Here is a 21,407-nt window from a genome sequence, read left to right on the forward strand (position 1 = left end):
GAGATTCAGCGTAATTGCCGCTTGGGGCGCTTGGGTGGGGAGTCCTCTAATGATGACATCATGCACAGGTCTGGCCTTCTAGCTGGTATGTGGACAGCAAGGCGTCTGCTTCGTGCGCAGGAGATGCTGTGACGTCAGGACGACGCCGAGTTCTATTGGCTTTGAGACCTCACGACAGCTTGGTTTGAGGTCTCCTACAATCCTTTCAATCAAAGGCAATCAAAGCTCGGCGTCGTTCTGGCGTCAACGCAACTTCTGCGCAAGAAGCAGACGACTCGCTATCCGGATTGGCGCCAGCCTTACCTGGTTCTCCGGGGTCTCCGCGTACTCCCGGAAGCCCGGGCCTTCCGTCCCTTCCGGGCCTTCCGTCTTCTCCGGGAGGTCCCATGACGTTAAGGCCCTGCTGACCCTTCTCCCCAGGGGGACCCTGAGGCCCCTGAGGTCCCTCACGCCCCCGATCTCCGGGCAGGCCGGGGAAACCTAATAAAGGAAAAAAGAAAACATTGGAAATATACACAACAGAATCGGCAATTTCCCAGCAACTTTTAGAAGTTCTTGGTCAAAAAGACAAACGAGGCAATTTCAGTGATAATAAAAAAAACTTTAATAGGCTCTTGTCAAAACACCAGCAAGTAACATTGGAGATCGCCATTTCTTGGGCACGGAGCGTGCTATGCGGGGAGCAAGTCGTTTGTTTCTTGCGCAGGAGTTGAGGTGACGTCAGAACGGCACCGAGCTCTGATTGGCTTTCATTGGAAGAATAGTGGGTAGACCCCAAGGCAGCTTGCCTTGGGGTCTAGCAACCATCCTTCAATCGGAGCCAATCAGAACTCGGCGTTCTAGACGTCACAACAACCACTGCAAAACTAGCAGACGAACTTGCGCTCCGCATTGGATCCGATATTTCACGTCGAAAGTTGACCCAGCCCTCTTGTCCAATATAGGCTCTGAGTACGCGCCCAAACAATTTCGAACCCGGATATTTGTCGCAGCACCTTGTATATGGCGCGCACTTTTCGAAAGGATTTATTGGGACCTATAGAGACGAACGCTTGAATGTAGTACTGGAAAAATGGCCTCACTGGGAACAAATTGGGCATGTTGATCCATATTTTAAACGCGAGGGCAATAACTAAAACTAAAACTTTGTTCCTCAGTGTGTTAGTTAGAATGGTCAATGTTTTTCTTTTATTTTTCTTGTTTTGTTTGGTGGGTACATCTCTTGGTCATGGGCCTATTTAAGTGTGATTCGGCCTAATAAGACTTCAGCTGTGTTTGGAGCTTTGTGTTGTCCGTCCCGTTTCTCCCCCGATCCCGATCAAGACAGTAAGTTCGTTTTTCAGAAATAATGTGATACATGTTTTTTTGGAATGCTAGCGAACAATATTATGGTGGCTTCGCAGTTTTACCTGGTTTGAAATTTTGAAGCGCGAAAGAAATGCTAAGTTATTACTTTGAAGACATATATGACTGATTGCTTTCTTATGGTGCGGGTGCGATCAAAGCCGATATGGACGTTATAAGCTGGACGACTCAAGAAGCGCTGTACATCACTGTTTCCTCGCGCTGTAAACGTCGCTAACATTGCTAGGTGTAATGGTTTATTTTTAAAGCTCTTATAGACATTTTGACGCCTCTTTCAACTTCTGTGCGGACTTCCAAGTACGCCTGTTCGACCCCTTAGCGATAGTAATTCAAAGAAACAACAGAAACTGTCAGTAAACATCGACGGACCGATAATTAATGCCACAAATACTTTGCCAATTACAATATAGTTTTTTTTTTTTTGTTTCGGTTCTAGATAGGGTGATATCGAAATAAAACCAGATCAAGTAACATCACTGTGGGCGTCAAAGGAAAGCTCAGACGGTGTCACCGCCTGGAGAATCTTGCATTCTAATATGCTGCACTATGATGGGGAGCAGCGGGAAGAGCGCACTTAGGGCATGATGCGATGCCTGAACATGTACGCCCTCCGCAGCTCGCCATTGGTTAATCCTAGTACATTCTTTTTACACTGTGCGGCAGAGTTAATTTCTCAATATTTGTTCAGAGCTTCGACCTATCTCGCTAAGAAGCGCTATGAAAGTAGGATTCTCCTATGTATAAATTGCTATAATGAGTTCGTCAAGCTCTATTAAAACCGCATTTTCTCTTTCAATCATAATCAATTGAAGATCATCATTTTCATTGCCATTTTTATTAAATTTATGGACCCAGCAAAACGAAGATGTGTTACTACGTGATCATACTGCAAGCAGTGCACATATTTTTATTTGCTTATAGTTAGGGCTCCGTGTTTTCGGAGTTTATTTTTCGTCGAAATCGGAGGGTGTTTTTCAGAGTTTATTTTTTGCCGAAGATTCGGAGTTTATCGGAGTTAACATTTGTTCGATTGCCAATTCACCAAAATTCGGAGTTTAATTTCACAGTGTTTCCTATTGAAAATAAATATGTAAATATTAACGGGATGTAAATGTATGCCAAATAAAAAATAAAACGCGCTTGTATCAATTAAAATGCCTTCAGTTGAATTTGACGTTCGTGTCATTGCCATTGGCACTATTAATTTGTGCCACGACAAAAGTCGCACACATGTGTGCCTTCGATACACGTCGATGCCTTAAAATCAATAAACTTCCAGAGGTAGCCGCAAGAAAGCTCGTAGTCATCCCATCAATCTATCCCGCGGCCGCGCGAGGTGGAGTGGTTAAGGATGTAATAGATAGTTTCAACTGCCCCTCTTTTCTATTTTCTACAATCTCTATGGTCCACAGCTTTCACTGTTACCCCCATAAACATACCCTCTCCTTTCTCTAAATCATATGGCCCAAACTGGAAACCGAAAGAGTGGCTTCTGTCGGGACCCGAATGTACAATGACCTGTTGCCCTGAATCAACCTCGACAAGACAAGCGGCAAGACCCCTTCTGACAACGGTCTGAGATTTGAAGGATAATGATGGTGCCATTTTCCCGGGACCATTGACTTTGTGCTAAACAAATTCTAGAAAAAAAATGTTTTTACTTTTTTTTTTTGCTTTTGTTTTTGGGGGGGGGGGGGTGGCATTGGCACATAAACATTCGGAGTTTATCGGATAAATCAGAATTGACAAAAATTTTACCGGCGGGTGTTTTTCGGAGTTTTTCGGATTTATCCGAAAACACCGAGCCCTACTTATAGTCCCACAAGACAAACAAAAGAAAAATCATGACCATTGCCACTCTATTATGAACAGATATTTGGGATGGTAAAGGCACATCTCCAGCTTTATTTTCTTTTTTCTGTTGCATGCATAGCTAGAAGGTCTATCAAGTATCTAAGTTCTCCCCGAGGAAACGGTGATCTACCCTGTCCACGCCCCTTTAATTGTCTATAGTGATATCTGCTAGTCAATTTAGGAATTCAGTAACACCCGTAAAGTAACAAGAATGGCTTACCGTCTTCTCCCGGCTCGCCTTTGATGGCAATACCACGAGGTCCGGGTTGACCTTGCTCTCCAGGGACCCCAGGCTCGCCTATAGGGCCCCGGTATCCCATAGGACCGCGTGGTCCAGGGTTTCCTGCATTGTGACCAGGAGATTTTTTAGCACCTCACTTGTAACGGGAGTGGCTTTGTCCCGTGTAAGACGTGAATGTGTAGGCGATGTTTATTGCGCATTTAAAGTCGCCAAGACAGATTAAGGATGCAGTAAAAGATCCACCTTCAGCACGCGTTCGTTGCCTTCCTCCCGGCTCTTTAGCGCGTGCGACAAGTCTCATTAAAGGCAGAGAAATCGCAGAAGAGGCGAAGCATATACAGAACTATTTATTTTTCACCGTATTTAAATGATTACACTCGGATGCAATAAACGAAAACTGGAGACACGGAAACAAAAAGAACGTACAGATACACCGTTTTGGTCATATACGTCCTTTTTGTTTCCGTGTCTCCGGATTTATTAGGTTGCCTAATATTCACCAGCTCATCTGCGTCCTCAATCTTCTGACACTAAAAATATCAATACCCTATCTTTTTCTCATTTTTTTTAAAAAACCTTTTGCAGAGCGTTGCATTGTTTTTCTTATGATCCGTTGCCGATTTACCAATATATCTGTCGCGACGCCCTGGGGATTATGGGGTTTATTCTTTAGCAAGGAAGAAAACGTCATGCAAAAGTATGAACCAATCTTAACATTTTATAATGGAACGCGAGAAACTGCAAGTACCAATTGGTATACAGGCACCAGTGATTAGGTGACAAGGTAAGCCGTCCTTCTCGGAGTAAGTCAAGTACCATCAAATCCTGGCGGCCCTTGGTCTCCTGGTTCTCCTTGCGGACCTCTCGGTCCTGGCACACTTTCAGCAGTTTCAATGTAAGGCCCAGGTGGTCCCTACAAATGGCAACAAATATTAATACGTGTGACATTATATGATTTTGTATTGTTCCAAAAGAAGAACTGTCAAAGAAGAATGCGCCATTATTGCTCTGAACTCACCGGTGGTCCTTGCTGTCCAGGTCTCCCGGGCCTTCCAGGGTCTCCAGAAAAGCCCTAGCATGGTTTTAGTCACATGTTTTAGTCACGCGCTTCGAGGGTATTGGAAAGTAATTTAAGCGTAAACGATAATGTCTCCGTTGCACCTTAACGTAATACATCCGACGGAGACAAAACACTTTGAAGTCATATGTTTCATTTCACCTGTTAGAAGTAGGATCTTATTCACTACCGATAGTCCATTGGAGTTACTGACATCGTAAGAAACGCAGGGCGCCTTGAGTCTAAAGCGTCACATTATCACTACGCACAGACATTGAAAATATAAATCATAGGCTTATTTACATCTTTTTTTTTATCACGCAAAATAAATATATTTTGGGCAATAATGACGCCTTTAGCCGCAATTAAGTTGGATGTAGCCCACGCTAGGCCCCGACCAGGTACGCAGATAGCTACACTCCATTTCTTGGCTCTCATTGGTGGGAGATACGATTGATGTGTCGAATGTTGGTTGCAAACTTGTTTCTAAGTGCCGCGGTAGTCATTTCTTCGACATTTATTTTTTATATTTTTGAGAAACAATCTATGTAGATAGAGTCATTATTGTTTTCAAAAATATCCCGAGATCGTCTTTTCCGCTTTGGTTTCAAACGATAAAAAATATGGCCGGCATTTCCGACAAGTGTCGCTCTTGCACCGCGAAGCTCGTTGAGCTCGAATATTTGTATGAGTGCGAGTCGTATCGCTTTCACCGAGGTGTTTAGATGAAGATATCCTCAAAAGACGTAGTTTGCAGAAAACAACTGTCGCAACTGCACGCCTTCGGAAGCGCTGCGCGGGTGCTTGTTTTCGAAGAGTGACTATAAGTAAGCCCAGCGTACCACGTCAACTATTTTGGTCGCCCTGGCTTGATTTGTTAGTTTAATCGTTTTGATGTTAAATAAATGTGTCTGTTCCCGTAAAAGCGGCCCCGCTACTTGGAGAATCGTGTAAATGTCGTGATTGCGGCCATGGTTTTGGTCCTGAAAGGTAACCTACACAGGTAAGAAATTACGAGCCATTTCGCTAGAAGTAATCGGTGTTCTTCTCGCATCAAGTTTGTGCAAGTTTGTTTCTGTCATTTCGCTTTGGAAGGCCCTTGGCTCTCAAGTTTTCAGCAGTGCACATGGCTAGCTTAAGTGAATATTCTTAGATCACGTTTTAATTGTAGGCCATGACGCTCACTTACCTAGATCGTGGACGCTATGCAAGATAACTAGACAGAAGAACTGCAAAGACTGCATATTTCTTTTGTTGATATTTTTAGCCCTCTTGGTCACTTCCTAACTCACATCGATAGACGCTGACAGACGCTTGCATTGAATCGTGCCTGGTGCGTGATAGAACGCTAGGACGCTGGTTTTACGGTCGTGTCTTGCGATCTTTGCAGATGGTTTTAGACCCGGGCGGAAAAGCAGACGGACACAAGCGTAGGCGAACGCGGACGCGCTGCTTTCATGGCCGCGTCTTAGGGGCGTTGCAGACGATGATTAACGGTGGTAGAATAGCTGATGATGCCGGAGGCTTCCGCGCGTCTGCTCCCACGACTTGCAGGTGGTGCCAGACGCCAGACTAGGCGCACCGGACATCGCGAGAAGGAGGCACTAGGCTTGCGAGCGTGTTCGGCCAAGCAGCCAAGCCAATCCAGTAGTAAAGGGCTGGCCCACTGATCTGTGGGCGGGGCTTAGAGCGGGCCGTGATCTCCACCTAAATTTCGTCTAACGGCGTAAATATTGCGCGGAATTTGTTTTTCTGTGAAAAAATACAAATATTACGTGTCCTGCCTAAGCCCTTTTAACATTTTTTTCTATCATTTCAGTGTCTTTTAAAGTTATCAATGACTGTAGGATAAAAACAAGAGAGGACTGGTGGCGTGTATGATTAACCTATTTAATGCGTACACAGTTCGTTATAGCAGTGTGTGTTTTGATTGAAGACAAGTTTAAAACTGTTTAAATAAAGAAATTAGTCAATTTGATAGTGTTACTGCGACGTACGTCAGAAAGCGATTTTGACATAAAAGTTTGTAGTTAATTATCTCAAATTTTCTTAACAACTCTTTATTATATTTTTTTAGACCGCTCCGTCGAAGCAGAGGTTTGTAGCTAACCCTCTAAGTCAGGGGTGCACAACATGAGGCCCGCGGGCCGGATCCGGCTCACGGGCACTTCCTGTGCGGCTCGCGGACATGACACTGCGAGATATGTTCAAGACGGCAACCAGTGAGATGATGCCAGATATTGAAAACCTGTCTGCCAGTTATTAAAAACCTTCGTAGATCCCAATAGACATATTTTTTTTTGGCCCGCGTCATTTTTTAGCCGTGCAGCCCTACTCTAAGTGATACTTTTGTGGCTACATTGAAAACTTCTTTCATGTGACGTAGCTGTCTAACTCCTTATACCTTGACACCGATCATTCCGTCTTGTCCGGTGAATCCTGGTTCTCCCTTCTGGCCCTTGTCTCCTAAATCGCCTTCTGGTCCCGGCTTCCCTCGTTTGCCCTACGACCGAAGCACAACACGTGTAAGAGACACCCTTTAACATGATCGATCGTTTTATTTCAGTTTGCAAGTCTCATAAAATCAAAAAAGGCTAGCTCTTAGACAACAATTAAACGTACTTCACCAGAGTCCTTCGACATATGCTTGTGCTGTCCGATTGATTAGGGTGGCTACCGGTAGATGTTACGCTGTAAAACGAGCCTGAAAAATCGGCATCTGCATGTCGAAAGCTCCAACGTTTACCAAATGTGCATTAAGCTGGTCACTTTTACCTCGCGATACTTCATAACGTAGTCCCCTTCCTGTAAAAAAGATGAAATCAACAAACTTGTCAAAGTCGACGGCAGACGTGTTCGCAGACGACTGAGTGAATGATGGATGAAAGTTGTGGCGCAGTCTGTAAAGGCGCAGCGAGCGAAAGACACACTCTGTTGTCCTCTCGCTGCGACTTTCGGGGGAGGGTGTCACAAGTTGCATTCATCGCTAACTCGGTCGTCTGCGAACAGGTGATCCGTAGTCTTTGGCAAGTTTGCTAGTCTGAATTTTCACTGAAAAAAAAAAAAAAGTAATGGCCTAAAATTTTATCAACTAAATTGTACCTCTTCAGTGCACATTCGGTGCAAGTTTGAGATTTATATATGCAGGAAGCCATTTTTTTGGCTTGTTTTACAGCGCAAGATTCACTGTATCAACCCTATAGTTTCATGCAGGTACCCTACTTCTCTTTTCCCGTCTCCCTGTGGAGTTTTTGTGCTGCTTGGACGTCTGAGTATCAACTACTTTAAGGTATGTAGCCACCCTTGCAACCAATGTGTTTCGCAAAAACTATAATTTTTATTTTTGATGTTTCAAGCATTGCCAGACATTCAGAATAGTGCTGCAGAAAAAATACATCTTTACCTTGTTTACTTCTAAAATTAGCCTTTAAGCAAACGCCTGTAGTGATTGAACATTTTTATTTTTGTTTTCTTCAACACTTAGTTGGAGTCAAATTTTCTTTTCTTTAAGCTTTCATAATTGTGTTGTAGAAAAAATAATCTCTACCTTGTTCGGTTCAAAGGTAGTAGTAGTTTTTTTTAAAGCAAATGCCTGTTGGGTGAATTAAAATGTTTATGTTTGTCTTTCTGGAAACTTGTTTTTCAGATGTTCTTCATTACAAGAACACCCGTAACTTTGTTATAAATGACAAAGACTTGATTAAACTTCTTTTGCTTATTTATTACACGTTAAGCTGTGCATCAAACAATGATAATTGAAAACCCTGTATGAATTTTGATGTTATGATGCTTCAGTTGAGACACGACCCCTCAAAATGATTGTAGTTTCGATACTATTTTACTTATAAACCGTTTCACACTCATGAAAACGCAAACATCGTGGTTAATTACACACCCTGCTTATATAGTTATTTTACTACCAAGCCATCTTCCATTAGTCTATTTGAATCAAGAGTTATGATTGCGAGCGTAAAACGTATATTTAATCATTTTTATTAAAATAAATATTTATTTTTATTTTGAATTGTTTAACACACTTAAAGAGCCTATAAAACTGCCCTTCAGAAGGCAAACACGAATAGTTTTGTGGTCAGAATCTGAAGAATTTTTAAAAAGATGGCCACATAACTTAATGAAATACCCGAAAGATACATGCGCATTTCCCGGAAATGTTTAATTTCCACACAATACTGTAGGAGGCCTTGAATAAGTTAGGTCTCTAAGATTTATAGCAGGAATACTCAATTCATAAAAATACACGTTATTTGATAAACATAGGTTAATTACGTGGACTATAGAAACATTGGAAGCAGAAATCGGAACCGCACTGTTGATGTGTGTAAAACTTACACGTGGACCATCTTCGCCGATGTCACCTTTCTCTCCCTTGAGACCGTCATCACCCGGTATTCCCTAAAAGACAGAAATTAAATTGAGAAACAATTTTACCACCACTGTTATGTATTGACTAAAATTACAAACACGGACCTATAACCTGGCGAAGGTAACCTCACACAATCACAACACTTCTATCGCTTGCAGGGATTACACAAAATTTGTGTATGTAGCAGAACGCTAAAGGAATTAGTAACTCGGAAAACACCAAATGATACTAAAAAAGGCTTAAAAAATTAAACAAATTGTTAATGTCAAACTTAAAATTTGCTAGAAATATCCTGTGCAGAATTAACGCTAATTTTCATACTAAGCTCCCTACAGAAAGAATGAAGTAACTAGACAGAGGGTGAACGGGATTTTAATCACATGCTTTTGTTTTACAGACGTTTCAGCTCTCGGGTAATGGGATCTGATTTTGAGAAAAGAAAAGCAACCCTAAGACAAAAAAAAACCTTTAAATAAAATGTGTTTAAAAACATCTTATCGAGATGGCCCATACTGAATGGTTATACCCGCAGCTTCAATAAATAATTTACTCGGCAACAAAATGTAACAAAGAGTAAAAACCAAGCAAAAAAACTTACTTCTTGCCCATCTAATCCACGTGAGCCTCGTTCTCCCCATTCTCCAACTTCTCCCTGGAGGACACCAGCGTTTCATCAGCAACAGCACTGCACTTGATTTCACCTCAAATGTTTGAAAGAATATCTGCGCAAACAACCTTTTCTCCCTGGGGTCCTTTTTGACCAGGAATTTGTTCCGTCGGAAGAGGCATTGTAAAAAACGTCGACTGTCCGGGATCGCCGACTTCACCTTGGGGTCCAATTTCTCCCTGCAAGCATGTTGCCAAGCCATTTCGTTTGGTGCGATCTCACGAATTCAAATATTAGCGGTCACTTAGTGGAGCTCGGTCATCTAATTTCTTGTCAATGTTTTATTACGTCCCCCTGTGAGGTCGTAGAAGAGTGTAAACTTGAGCGAGTTGGTAGTGCATAGCAAAATGAAATCATTACAAAAAGACGAGGGTCAAGTCGAAGGAACGTACACTCTTGTGCGTAGGTTTCGTCAACTTTTTCCTTGTCTTTTCGCGGTGTTTTAATTTAAACGTAGGAAGCCGATTCACATTCACTTGCTTATATTCAAATTCCGAGTAATCTCACCTTTGTGCCCTTTGGTCCTTGCACGCCGTCTCCTTGTACACCCTTTGGTCCGGGGTCGCCGGGAGGACCTCGGTTGCCCTGATATCGGAGGAGAATTCCGACGGAACTTCTGAACGTTAGGTTCTCATTCGGAGGCTCAAACAATGCAGTGCTCTGAACAGGAGTTTGCTGGTAAACACTTTCACAAAGTAGGAGTAGGAGCACCTCCCGCCTAAAAAAAAACTGTACAAACCTCCATAGGCGTAGACTACGGGGGGGCATCGGGGGTCGTGCCCCCCCCCCCCCCCCCAGGCCATGATCCTCACCGAGACGTTGTTTACGTGCCATGTAACGAGCTTCTAGTACTGGCATGTAAACAAAAGGCGGCCTCGTTGCCTTTATTGACAAAATACATGGGTAATGAAATCCCAGCGTGCTTTCGTTAGCTTCAATCTCCAGTTCTGGCGAGAAGGTAACGCGGCATCGATCAAATTTACGTCTGCTTCCAAAAGCAACCTGCCATTTTGCAATGTCCCACCAGAAAAAAAACAAGATAAATAAAACAACCGGAAGTTCATTTACAGGGCGCCTACTCCATTCGAAGCTGTCACAACTTAACGCACCCAACGAAGATACAGATGATTCAGTCGTCCGCGAAGAGCCGCATGCGGGAGAAAATATTAGTTGGCAAGTCGTTAATACAAATTAGAAAAAAGTAAGGGACCAAGAGCTCTGCTGTTAGAATATATACATACGCTGTAAAATGTACCTCCTACTGCTGATAATTGCCGGTGTAAAAATCCGGGAAAATTTCTCAGCCGCCCCCCCCCCCCCCCCGGGAAAATGGAAAGTCTACGCCGCTGCTAACCTCTTTTCCAGTCTCACCGCGGGCTCCTTTGTCCCCGTGATAGCCCGGAAGCCCCGGTGCGCCCTATAACGAAAAAGAAAACACAAGAACACCGATAATATAGCTCATACAGTAAAGACAACCAAAACTCAAGATTTGAAGTATATATTGAAGTGGTTTGATTTAATATGCCTGTACTTACAGGAGGGCCAGGTCTTCCATCGTCTCCTGGCTCTCCCCGATAACCAATAGAGTTGACGCCACCATCACCGGGTATACCCTGAAAAAAAAAAACGCGATTCAATAATTAAATTAAATAATCCGCAAAAAAACTTATTTTCCAGCGTGTATAAGTGGAATTTTATGCTACCTTCGCTCCACGGTCCCCTTGAGGGCCAACAGGTCCCCTTGGTCCTGGATATCCGTCATAACCTCTGGGTCCAACGTCTCCCTTTAAGAGAGAAAGTATAAAATGTTCATATTAAAGAAATTAAAATACACAACCAGAAAATTTTGTTCTCATGCAGAGACCGTGCATGAACCGTAGCAGGTAAGACAAAAGTTATACTGATTTTGATCTAACCCAGAAGGTTGACCCTTCCTAAAAAGGCATAAAACAATACCTTGCTTCCGTTGCATCCATTTATGCCTGGGTCTCCATGAACGCCATCCAAACCGGGTTTTCCCTGCAATACAGTGAGCATAAAATAATCACATATGTACCGGCAATGGGCTTTCAGAAACCAGTAAAACTAGAACTAAAACAAATACAATCAACGTAAGGATGATGCTGCTAATAATACTTGCAAATAAAGTGTAACAAGTAACAAAGTAACAAGACAATACTCACGGGCGCTCCAGGCCGCCCTGGGAACCCCACGGCACCTTCGTCACCCTGAAAAAAAAAATAGTTTTGTAAGAAAAAATGAGGCCTTTCTTTATAGCTAATCCAGAATTGTTTTTTTTTTTTTTAAATTAAAATCATGTGAATGCGAATTCTTGTTTTCAGTTAAGTTACCTATAACTCGACAATGTAAAGTGATTCGCAAGCATGCTACGCTCTCACTGGCGCTGCTGCACAGGAATTTACGCAGCCAGTAAACGCGAGTCATTTGGAACAAGATTGATAGCTAGCACAGTGGACAATATAGCCTCTCGAACCTGCACAGCATCTTACATGTTGTGATGGTTGCCACGCATGACAAAGTATATTTCGGGTAAATACATTCAGATTTCTTTTTTCTTTTTTCCTTTGTTTTGCTAAAATGACGCAGTTGACTTCCTAAAACCTACACGGTTATGTCGGTCAGCACCGCAGAGGTCTTTGATATTTAAGGAAGACCTAAGTACTCATTTAATTTATCTTAAATAAACGGGCACCGCAACCGGAGTAGCATCCAGTGGAGACCAGTTTACAGCCACCAGTAGATTGTCGGGGTGGGATTTTAAAAATGAGCTTTCCTGATGTGCAGTGCAGATCCACGTAGGCCAGATTTTCATGACCAAACTCGGCTAGCCACAGCACATTACGGGGTAGAAATTTGTCCTATATGAGCAAGGATAGAAAGCGAAATTTATATCTGGTCTCCAATAAAGATTTGGTGCATGAAACATACACCAGATTGAAAACGACGTGATCTCGTGTCCCCCCCTTCCGCAAAATACCCGGCGCAACGCGGCTTTAGTATGGTAAGAGCGGATAATAAAAAAACGAGAGAGCGTAGATAGTGTTTATTTTCGAAATAGTAACATTTCATCGACATAGGGCGTAATGTATAGGTGAACAAGAAACATTGTTGCCACCTAGACTCGTAACTCTCTACATACCCCGCTTCACACTATAGGTCCGTGCACAGCCGACGCTACGTTCTGCGATAGAGACAATCAATTGTCGTCTTTGTGTGTGTTCTATGATCAGCGAAACCAATCAAGCACAAACAAAAGCGCAGGATCATTTCGCATTCACTGGGTGCGAACTCGCATTCACTGGGCCGGTGATCGAAGACGCACAATTTAAGCGCCGCGACAATTTACTTTTTGCGGCGCGGTTTGATTGGCTCCGTCGGAAAGGATCGTTGGCTACGGTTGTATTTCATGTCAGACGGAGTATAGGCGCCTAACAGGGCAGTTGCACATAAAATGAGAGTTATAAACATGACTTCTGTTGCAAGTATGATAAAACGTCGATGAAGTTCTAGCTGGAGACGAATAGAAATGAATAGTATATATTTAAATCACTTCTCAGTACCGTTAAATTTATCTGGGATAAATTAAGCTGTAGCTCAGGTACGTAGCCACGGGGGCGGCCCATGGGGCCCGGCCCCCCCCCCCCCCCCCGAAATCTTCGATCTTGCAGGGACCTCCTCTTCCCTCTCCCCCTCATACAGTATTTTGTCATGCTCCCCCCCCCCCCCCCCCCCCCCACCGAAACAAAATCCTGGCTACATGCCTGCTATATCTACATATTGATTATTATAACAAAATTGTTAAAGCACGCAACTTTTAAGTTTAAAAGTCGTTCGTTTGCGCTGATATTTGTTACAGCTATCACATGTTATTATTATGGCGATCGAAATGCGGTAACAGATGCGTACTGCGTTCAATATATTCTTTGTCCCTTATCGAATTCGTTAGAATTCATCTCGAAAGTATGAAACAAAAGCGCTTTTCTTCTTTCTGTGCTAGCAGGTGTACACAATAATACCTCATAAAATCATGATGAGACACTGTTTCCAGATTGTCTTGATGCTTTTTTGTTGTTCGCCCTTTTCCAGACACGTTCGAAAACATTGTTCGACGCCCTTGTCTGGAGATGAGCGCGTACGAGACTTTCTATCAACACCTACCCGGTCACTCAACCCTGTTGCTAAATTGGCCACTCACTCTGATTCCCTTGCTGCCAGCGTCCCCGGTGTCGCCCGTGGTACCACGCTCGCCTCTCGGTCCAGGTGGTCCATCGGGGCCCGTGGCCCCGGGGGCTCCGTCCGTGCCCATCGAGCCAGGCAGGCCAGGGTAGCCCTACGGGACAAAGCAGGAACAGTCGTCGACGTGTCTTCGTGGCGCTTAAGCTTAAGATATTTAACGAGTGAAGAGGTCCAACGGGTCAAGAGACCCAACAGGGACTGTTGGGCCTCTTGACCTGTTGTGCCTCTTGACTCTTTGAATCTCTTGACTTGTGGCAGCCGAGTCATGAGATCCAATGTTGGTAAAGAGATCCAACGGGCCAAGATGTCAAACAGTTACGTGACAGCCGAGACAAGGAACACAAGTCAAGGGATCCAATATGTGCCAAGAGATCCAATGGGTATCTTCCTGTGCCCGAAAAGAAAGGTGAGGGCTTCTCGAGAGCGTCCAGTGATTCTGCTAAGCTCCGTTCAACGCTGAGAAGACGGGGCGGTGGAAACTACGTACTTGTTGAACCACTGAACCGCCGCTTTTGAACCGCGTGATCACGCGCTATGTTAGTAAAGAGCGGGATAAGGCGATGAAAGGCAGGTGCTGGATTGGTTCGTCAAACACGTAGCTCCCACCTCTTTGTCATCTTAGCTGTGAATAGTGCATAAGTACAAAGCGATTGTGATGCCATTTGAAGCGCGCTTGCGAACGCCTAGCGTGTGATAATGCGTTAGATGCGTTAGATCTCAACTATGACAAACTTCATGAATTTAGTTTCTTCTTTTTGGTTTTTATAAACTTTAGTTATCTTGAAAAGTATGTCTGTTTCTGTAAAAGAAAGAAAACACATAACACTTATATTTAATTGAATATATACCGCATTTAACATAGAGTATACACTATATGTATTCACGACATAAAATTCGCGGCAAGTGCAGATATATTATTTAATATTCATTCAATCCGTAATCAGCCTTTATAAAGCCCGTGGTAAATAGCTTAACTGAGTTTGTGGTTCTTATCGACTAATTGATCAAAAGTGACATTGGTTGAGTAATTCAAATTGACGATAGTATCTTGAAGACGAATTTCATTTTTTATTCAGTGCTTTTATTGCATGAACTGAAGACATTTATACAAGTACTACGACTCTTTTATTTATCTCTTAGTATACTTACGCGAGTATATTAACTATAACTAGAGGTGTACACCACCAACCACGATGAATATTTTCTAATACGCAGCAAGCATCGCCTCTCACAAAATAAAAAAAAAATAGTGTTTTTTTTCTTCCGATGGCAGGCTTATTTTTTTTTTGCTTGGATTACTATTCAAAGCTGAAAAGGATGCTTTAACCCATCTCTACACAATCAGGCATATCTAATAATATATATTCATTATTTCTATATAAGTAATGATTTAAGTGAAATATGTTAAAATGTCTCTAATTTTCTTGCCTTCAGCATTTTCAATAAAGTGTAAGTCACTTTAAGCGCAGTTGGTGGCTATGAACCCTAAAAACAAGAAATTACATTTATATTCTATTGCGATGTTTTGCGTTTGCTAGTTTAAAATACATTTCAATTTCATTCGCTATTAGCGACGTTCGCGACCAAACGCGTCGCTGCGGTCGACGTTCGCGATTGGTCAAACTATTGCTTCCTTTATTATGATAATCGCTGCCCAATCGCAGGTTCATGCCTGTAGCATACAATTCTTAAAGGATTCAGAGACCCAATCACTGCAATCTGCGGCGAACTAAAAGTAATAAAAACAAAAACGTATTGGTATAAAAATACACCACACGACCATCTTGAGTGTCACATCGTACGTTTTAATTTCCCGTGGAAACTATTTCTCCGGCCTCGTCATACACAAAGTTTGTCATTCTCCTTCGTTAGACATTAGTCATTGACAGTGAGTTTAAACTGCTCGAAAATTAATTTCGAACTGTTTCACAAGAAAATGGATTAAAGTCTAAATAAAAGATTGAAACACGGTTGTACTGCGTTCGAGATACAATAGAAAAAAAAAACGAAAAAAAAATAAACAGTCCCAGTCATTCAGAGTCACTCACCACATCCCCTTTTTCACCTTTGCACAGGCATGGCTGGATGGCACATCCCTTGCAGGCCTGGACAGAGGAAAGAAACACACCATTACTCTCGCTCTTGCAGTGATAAATGAGGTTCGTATTATATTTTTGTTGAACTTTTTTCGTCGATATATGTGTTGCAGCCATTACTTTATAAATTCCACAAAAAAAAAATACCACATTTAATTTAACCTCATCGCTTCACGTGAAACCGTGAAGGTAGTTGGCAATATCTGTTCTCGTTGCAGCAGTCGCCTTTCATGCGTTCGCGTTATAGACAACAAAAGTGTATTTTCCAGTTTTTTATGCAATATATCTTATTACGCTCGTGAAAAAAATTTGATGTTGTTCTCATCGTGTCTCGCGAGTAGCCACTATTTGTTTTTATCGTTTTGAGATTCCATGATTTCGGTCAACCTTAGCCCGTAACGGACGTTAATGTTTGCTAAACATGACTTCGCCGTCTGTTTGCGCGTGTATATGAACTTACTCTTTTCAGGGCAACATTGAAATAAGGCTAACTATATAAAACTTTACTTTGACGGCTTTTTTTCGGCAAAACGCCCATCTGCCACTGCCAGTATTCTTCACTGTCGCAAACGCTACACTCTAAAAAAAAAAAAGCCCATGCGTCTGCTTTCCCGCACAGCACGCGGAGAGCCAATCACCGCAACTTACGGAGGCAGCTGAGCGAATGACGATGCCGAAACATATGTTTAGACCAAAAAACGCAGTCTGAGTTGTGACATTAAGCAATGCAAAACGTCACGCTTGCATTGCTTAATGTCACAACTCAGACTGCGTTTTTTGGTCTAAACATATGTTTCGGCATCATCATTCGCTGAGCTGCCTCAGTAAGTTGCGGTGATTGGCTCTTCGAGTGTCGTGCGGGAAAGCAGACCGACGGGTGTTTTTTAGAGTGTACGTGAGCGAAGTGAGATTACATTAGTGAGTTGTACCATACATTTCCGAGTATCCTTTTTGTTAACCAGGCCATTGCTCGTTGAGGCAGCATTTGTTCACCAAGACCAACCGCACGTCGATGGCAGTACTCGCACCAAAGGTGTAACCACCCCCCCTGTCTTCCATCAAAGCTGTGCAAAATGGCTCGGGAACAATGATATTACGCCCCACTCTCGTTACGCCTTGCCTTTCTCAAGGTGTCATCGACTATGATAAACATATTTCCATCTGGTTGGTGCCGCCTAGGAAACAGAGTTACCAAGCTACAATGAGGTGTGTACGGCGTTATATCCATTATGGCATTATTGCCCCCTTTTTTACGCTAACAAATTCCTCCTTCTCCCTCCCCACTGCTGTAATTTTATTTTTATTTTTTTAATAGCACACAGGATTGTTTGCGTCATCGAGTTACTCCACGTGGATCAGAAGTGTTATAATTTCTCTTGTCCGCTCTTCGGTCTCCAGGGGCGTTACAACGGCGGCGACCCTCGGCGACGAGTTCCTCCTCAGAGCCGCAAAGTTGGCGATTACGGAACAGCACTTGATGCGAGGATCTCTCCTCTTGGCGACACAGCGGGGTGTAAGTTGAGACGCGGGGACCACCCCATAAAGAGATCCCGCGCAGAGCAGCGCGCAACACGTCCGCGTCGCCGAATAAAGCAGGAACAACACAGAAGGTCTCCCAAGAAGGACTTCTTTCAAGGACAGTTATCTTTAATGGGAAAGGATGGCGAAGGGAAGGAGCGCGGCGCAGCAGGCTCGTTGTATCATCTTTCGCGTCGTCCTCTTCCGGGCCCGCCAATTAACTGTGTCCTTTTTCATTGCGGATTTGGTCTCGCTCTCTTTGTCGTGCCTTCTTATGTTGTGTGTTCTAGTTTCTTCCGTGGCTCGCAGTCTTCGGCGAGGCTCCAGATGCTCGCGTCGGGTCTGCGCTTCGTATCTGCTGCTGGCGCTTGACAAACACCGACGCGGCGAGCTGCACGGCGGCGCACGCGTCGAAAGCTCGCATAACTCAAACATCACATTCAAAAGAAGGCAACATTGATGAACGACACAGATGAAACAATGAAGTATTATTTTGTCTGCGTTGCTCTTCAGTGTAGTTGTCTTTTCAATTTGTAACTCGTACCAAAACTCGTGAACCCTCGTTCAAATATCACATATAAGGGCACCATTCCCACAACAATTGCTCTCGTTAGTCATTGTATTATTGGCAATCCGAACATGCCGGTCAGTCGTGATCCGCAGTCCGAGTTATCTGCGGTACATAGTGGGCTCTACATCACACACTGAAAGCCGAAGGGTCAAGCACCTTGAGGGTCCTTGCGGGGGTTTAATTATTGATATTTATAGAAAACGAGAATGAGCGGCGAGGCTAATTAAACTGTTGTCCAAAAAAGCCGATTTACACTGGGACTGTGAGCATCATGAGGCAGATGGTATTTGTGCTTCGACGCATCTAGACCTTGTAAGTCCTTAAGCTTTCTGCGTTGATCACATCATTTTCTCTCAGCGTGCCATAAAAAGTTGATGCGCTGGCATTTAGTGCAACAGCTTCATAAACACGTACGAGTACACCCGAAAAACAATTGAGTAAAAGAGTAACGTCAAATTAGCCATTCCTTTTATATTCAGTTTCGCTGGTTCAATTGAAATTAGTTTTATGTAGCGTGTATTTTTGCAGAGACAATACCCATGCTGTGCTGCATTCATACAGCGTATTGTTAATTACCAATGACTGTTAAGTTCCTAGGAGCCCTAATTAGCTCCAGGAAGCTTCACGTGTCTTGGCGGTTCTTAGAAGTAAAATTAAACGTTCGCCCCAAACCACAAACACAACACGGCTCGACACGTCGCCTCGAGCGGCTATAGACTGTCAAGAACTTCCGGCCCGGCATCTAGCTTCTCATGCCCGGTCGACGTCTTCTGCAAATTTTCGTCGGTGTCAACGGTCGCTGGCAGTCATGTACCCCTCATACATCATCGCAGACGACGTCGGGAAGAAAAACAACTCGGTACCAACAATAACGCCCGACAACGCACCGAGCCAGGTGACTCAGGAAAGGATCGAACACAAGAAAGAAGAACGCTATGTGTCGATCAGTTTTTTTCTTCTTTTGTGTAGCTTGGCACAAGGCGGCTGCGGTTCGCACAAGGCTAGGAAGAGTTCTTTCTGGAGGGTGGCCAGCCGGTCCTGCTGGTCTTCATACGGACATCAGGGGGAGAGAGTTCCGACAGCTCTCGACCGTGATGAGGGGACACGTTTTCACTATGCGGCTAGAACGACGGCGGCGAGAAAATATGGGAACGAAGACGCAGAGCATTTCCAAGGACGTCAGCGTGGCTAGTCGAAGAACTCTGGTTTGACTCGATGGCTGTGCATCAAGAACTAAGGACGGTATTTTAAGAAGGCCGAAGAATAAACAACAAAGCCAAAAGCGTGAACATGAGGTGTGAACCTGAAGAAGCCCGGCTTTTGTTAAGCTGGCAGTGAGTATAGTTGAAGAACTCGCTTTGAGTCGCCAGCTGTGCAGCAATAACTGAGAATCTTAGTGGTTTTGGTGGATGTCGTAGTGAAGGCCCTTTAACGTGAGTACAACGGAGACGCAAAACATAAATAGCTGAAAGGCCGAGTCTATTCAAAAGTTCCAGTAATAGCCTTTTGTTTACTAGACGTTTATACTCATCTGTCCTCAACTTTTTCGAGGCTCACATCTGCTTCATGAACGCACTTGTTGCATAAAATTGTGACCCCCGGTGTCACCTTATTTTATAACTTTTATCTCCTACGACTTAAACCCTAATTTTGGATTAAACAACACAAGACCCAAAATGCACTATCACTTGCTTAAATATTCCTTAATATCAATTTATAAAGACTGAAGCCCCAAAACTTCCGGAGGATCGAAAATTCGTTGTGGATAAAAAAATATATTGAATCAAAATAATTGCCTTGAAGTAGGCATTTGCTACATTCACATTAAATTGTTGCAGTATGCTATACCTCAAGTAAGAAAACAGGATGGTTTATAGCGAACAAATATAAAGCATGACATACAATGGAATGCTATGTGTACAGTCGCCCGTATGTAAGAGTGCGGGTTCCTATTGGCCCAGCCTTCGGGCAATGTTTCGCAGGCATTGTAGTCAAAAGAACGGAAGGGTAAAAACGGCAACAACTCGGCTTCACTCCGCCCGAGTAGAGTTTATTTTTAGTTTTAAAGCCCACGTGGGGACAAAATCATTATAAAACAATATAGCCTAGCAGAAAGGAGTTAAACAAGCCAAGAGACATGTTTTGCTATGTCTTGCACACAACAAAAAGGAAGAAAGAGAGTATAAGTCAACCCGTCTTCAAGATTAAATCTTACTTTACAAAATCAGTGGTAACTTTCATGGCCGAAATTGGAGATGCTACGGGACTGGACAACATTCGTTCGGTGACAGAGCGGCGTTTCGTCAACGAGAAAAGATGACACGTCCTTCCGGACCTTCGTATCGCGAGATAAACGTGCCCAAAGACGGACCCCTTCAACGTCAAGAATTTCGCCTGAGCTATTTTCAAGCTGTCAACGGATGTCAATGCATGCGACTAGCAACAGACTTCGGTGCGAAAGCAATGGCTGCTTATCTAGACAGAAAATCGAACTTTTTGTTTGTATTAGAGAAGAATTAAGTTGTTTTCTACATCAATTTTGAGCATTTTTAAATATCAAAATAGTGAGTTGAAAGGTAAGGTGTTCATACACTCCTTAAGTATTTTGAAATTGACCAAAGACTTGCAACGTCAATTAATGTTCCCCCGTGGACGTAGGTCATGCGACGCGGAGTGTGGCTTCGCGTCGCGTGACCTACGTCCACGGGGGAACATTAAGTCTTGATTCAGGATCAAGACTCAAGACTTGGCGAAGGAGAAAACAACAGTGAAATGAAAGAGTCCAGGTTATCTGAACGAAGGGCGAGCCCGCTGACAAGCTGGTGAAAAGTTGACATTTCCAAACCCGAGTCAGGGGTGGAAAAGAAACACAGGTAAACACGAAGGAACAACACACAACGTCTCCGAAGACACTCCATGGTGTCCCTTCCCTTTATCTATCTTTCGTTCCTTCCCATGAGCAGATTAGTTATGTAAACATTCACTGTTCGTACACACACCCTTCATTGTCGGCATTAAACTCTGTACGTTGCAAGTCGAGAGATGTGTTGCTTTGTCCGTCGTTCATGCTTTATTCTCTCTTGTGTTTAACTTTATCACCAACGCGCCACCCCCCCCCCCACCCCTAAACTGTAATATTACATATTTCTCTACTTTTTGTCTGGAACATGTTGCAAGGTACCGTGGAAGATTGTATATGAAGCAATAAAGTATTCAAGTCTTTCTAAAATCAAAGTTTCGAAGAACTAGCCTTGGCAACATCTTACTAAATTTTCATACAATTTATTAAATTTGTTCGTTGAACATACACACTATAAAGAGAGGTTAAAACCTTTCCTTTTTATAGTTTATATGTGCAAAAAAAACTTATATAAAAATAAATTTGGCCAATCTTTTT

At 43.2% G+C, this 21,407-nt stretch overlaps 1 protein-coding gene across 1 annotated transcript in view; it reads right to left on the minus strand.

Annotated features, from left to right (window-relative positions):
* LOC8034391 (collagen alpha-2(IV) chain) overlaps positions 1 to 21,407 on the minus strand; it is a 98,417-nt gene that overhangs the window by 46,346 nt on the left and 30,664 nt on the right. The window contains exons 2-17 of the mRNA XM_029993388.4: positions 15,874 to 15,930; positions 13,785 to 13,919; positions 11,752 to 11,796; positions 11,525 to 11,587; positions 11,272 to 11,352; positions 11,104 to 11,181; positions 10,923 to 10,985; positions 10,076 to 10,153; positions 9,637 to 9,747; positions 9,500 to 9,553; positions 8,868 to 8,930; positions 6,922 to 7,020; positions 4,479 to 4,532; positions 4,277 to 4,373; positions 3,440 to 3,562; positions 304 to 480 (exon numbers count right to left, since the gene is read on the minus strand). Coding sequence (XP_029849248.3) covers positions 304 to 480; positions 3,440 to 3,562; positions 4,277 to 4,373; positions 4,479 to 4,532; positions 6,922 to 7,020; positions 8,868 to 8,930; positions 9,500 to 9,553; positions 9,637 to 9,747; positions 10,076 to 10,153; positions 10,923 to 10,985; positions 11,104 to 11,181; positions 11,272 to 11,352; positions 11,525 to 11,587; positions 11,752 to 11,796; positions 13,785 to 13,919; positions 15,874 to 15,930 — 1,378 coding nt within the window. The remainder of the gene's footprint in view (positions 1 to 303; positions 481 to 3,439; positions 3,563 to 4,276; positions 4,374 to 4,478; positions 4,533 to 6,921; positions 7,021 to 8,867; positions 8,931 to 9,499; positions 9,554 to 9,636; positions 9,748 to 10,075; positions 10,154 to 10,922; positions 10,986 to 11,103; positions 11,182 to 11,271; positions 11,353 to 11,524; positions 11,588 to 11,751; positions 11,797 to 13,784; positions 13,920 to 15,873; positions 15,931 to 21,407) is intronic.

This window comes from Ixodes scapularis, unplaced genomic scaffold, assembly GCF_016920785.2.
Source record: "Ixodes scapularis isolate PalLabHiFi unplaced genomic scaffold, ASM1692078v2 PGA_scaffold3__209_contigs__length_174095766, whole genome shotgun sequence".
NCBI lineage: Eukaryota > Metazoa > Arthropoda > Arachnida > Ixodida > Ixodidae > Ixodes > Ixodes scapularis.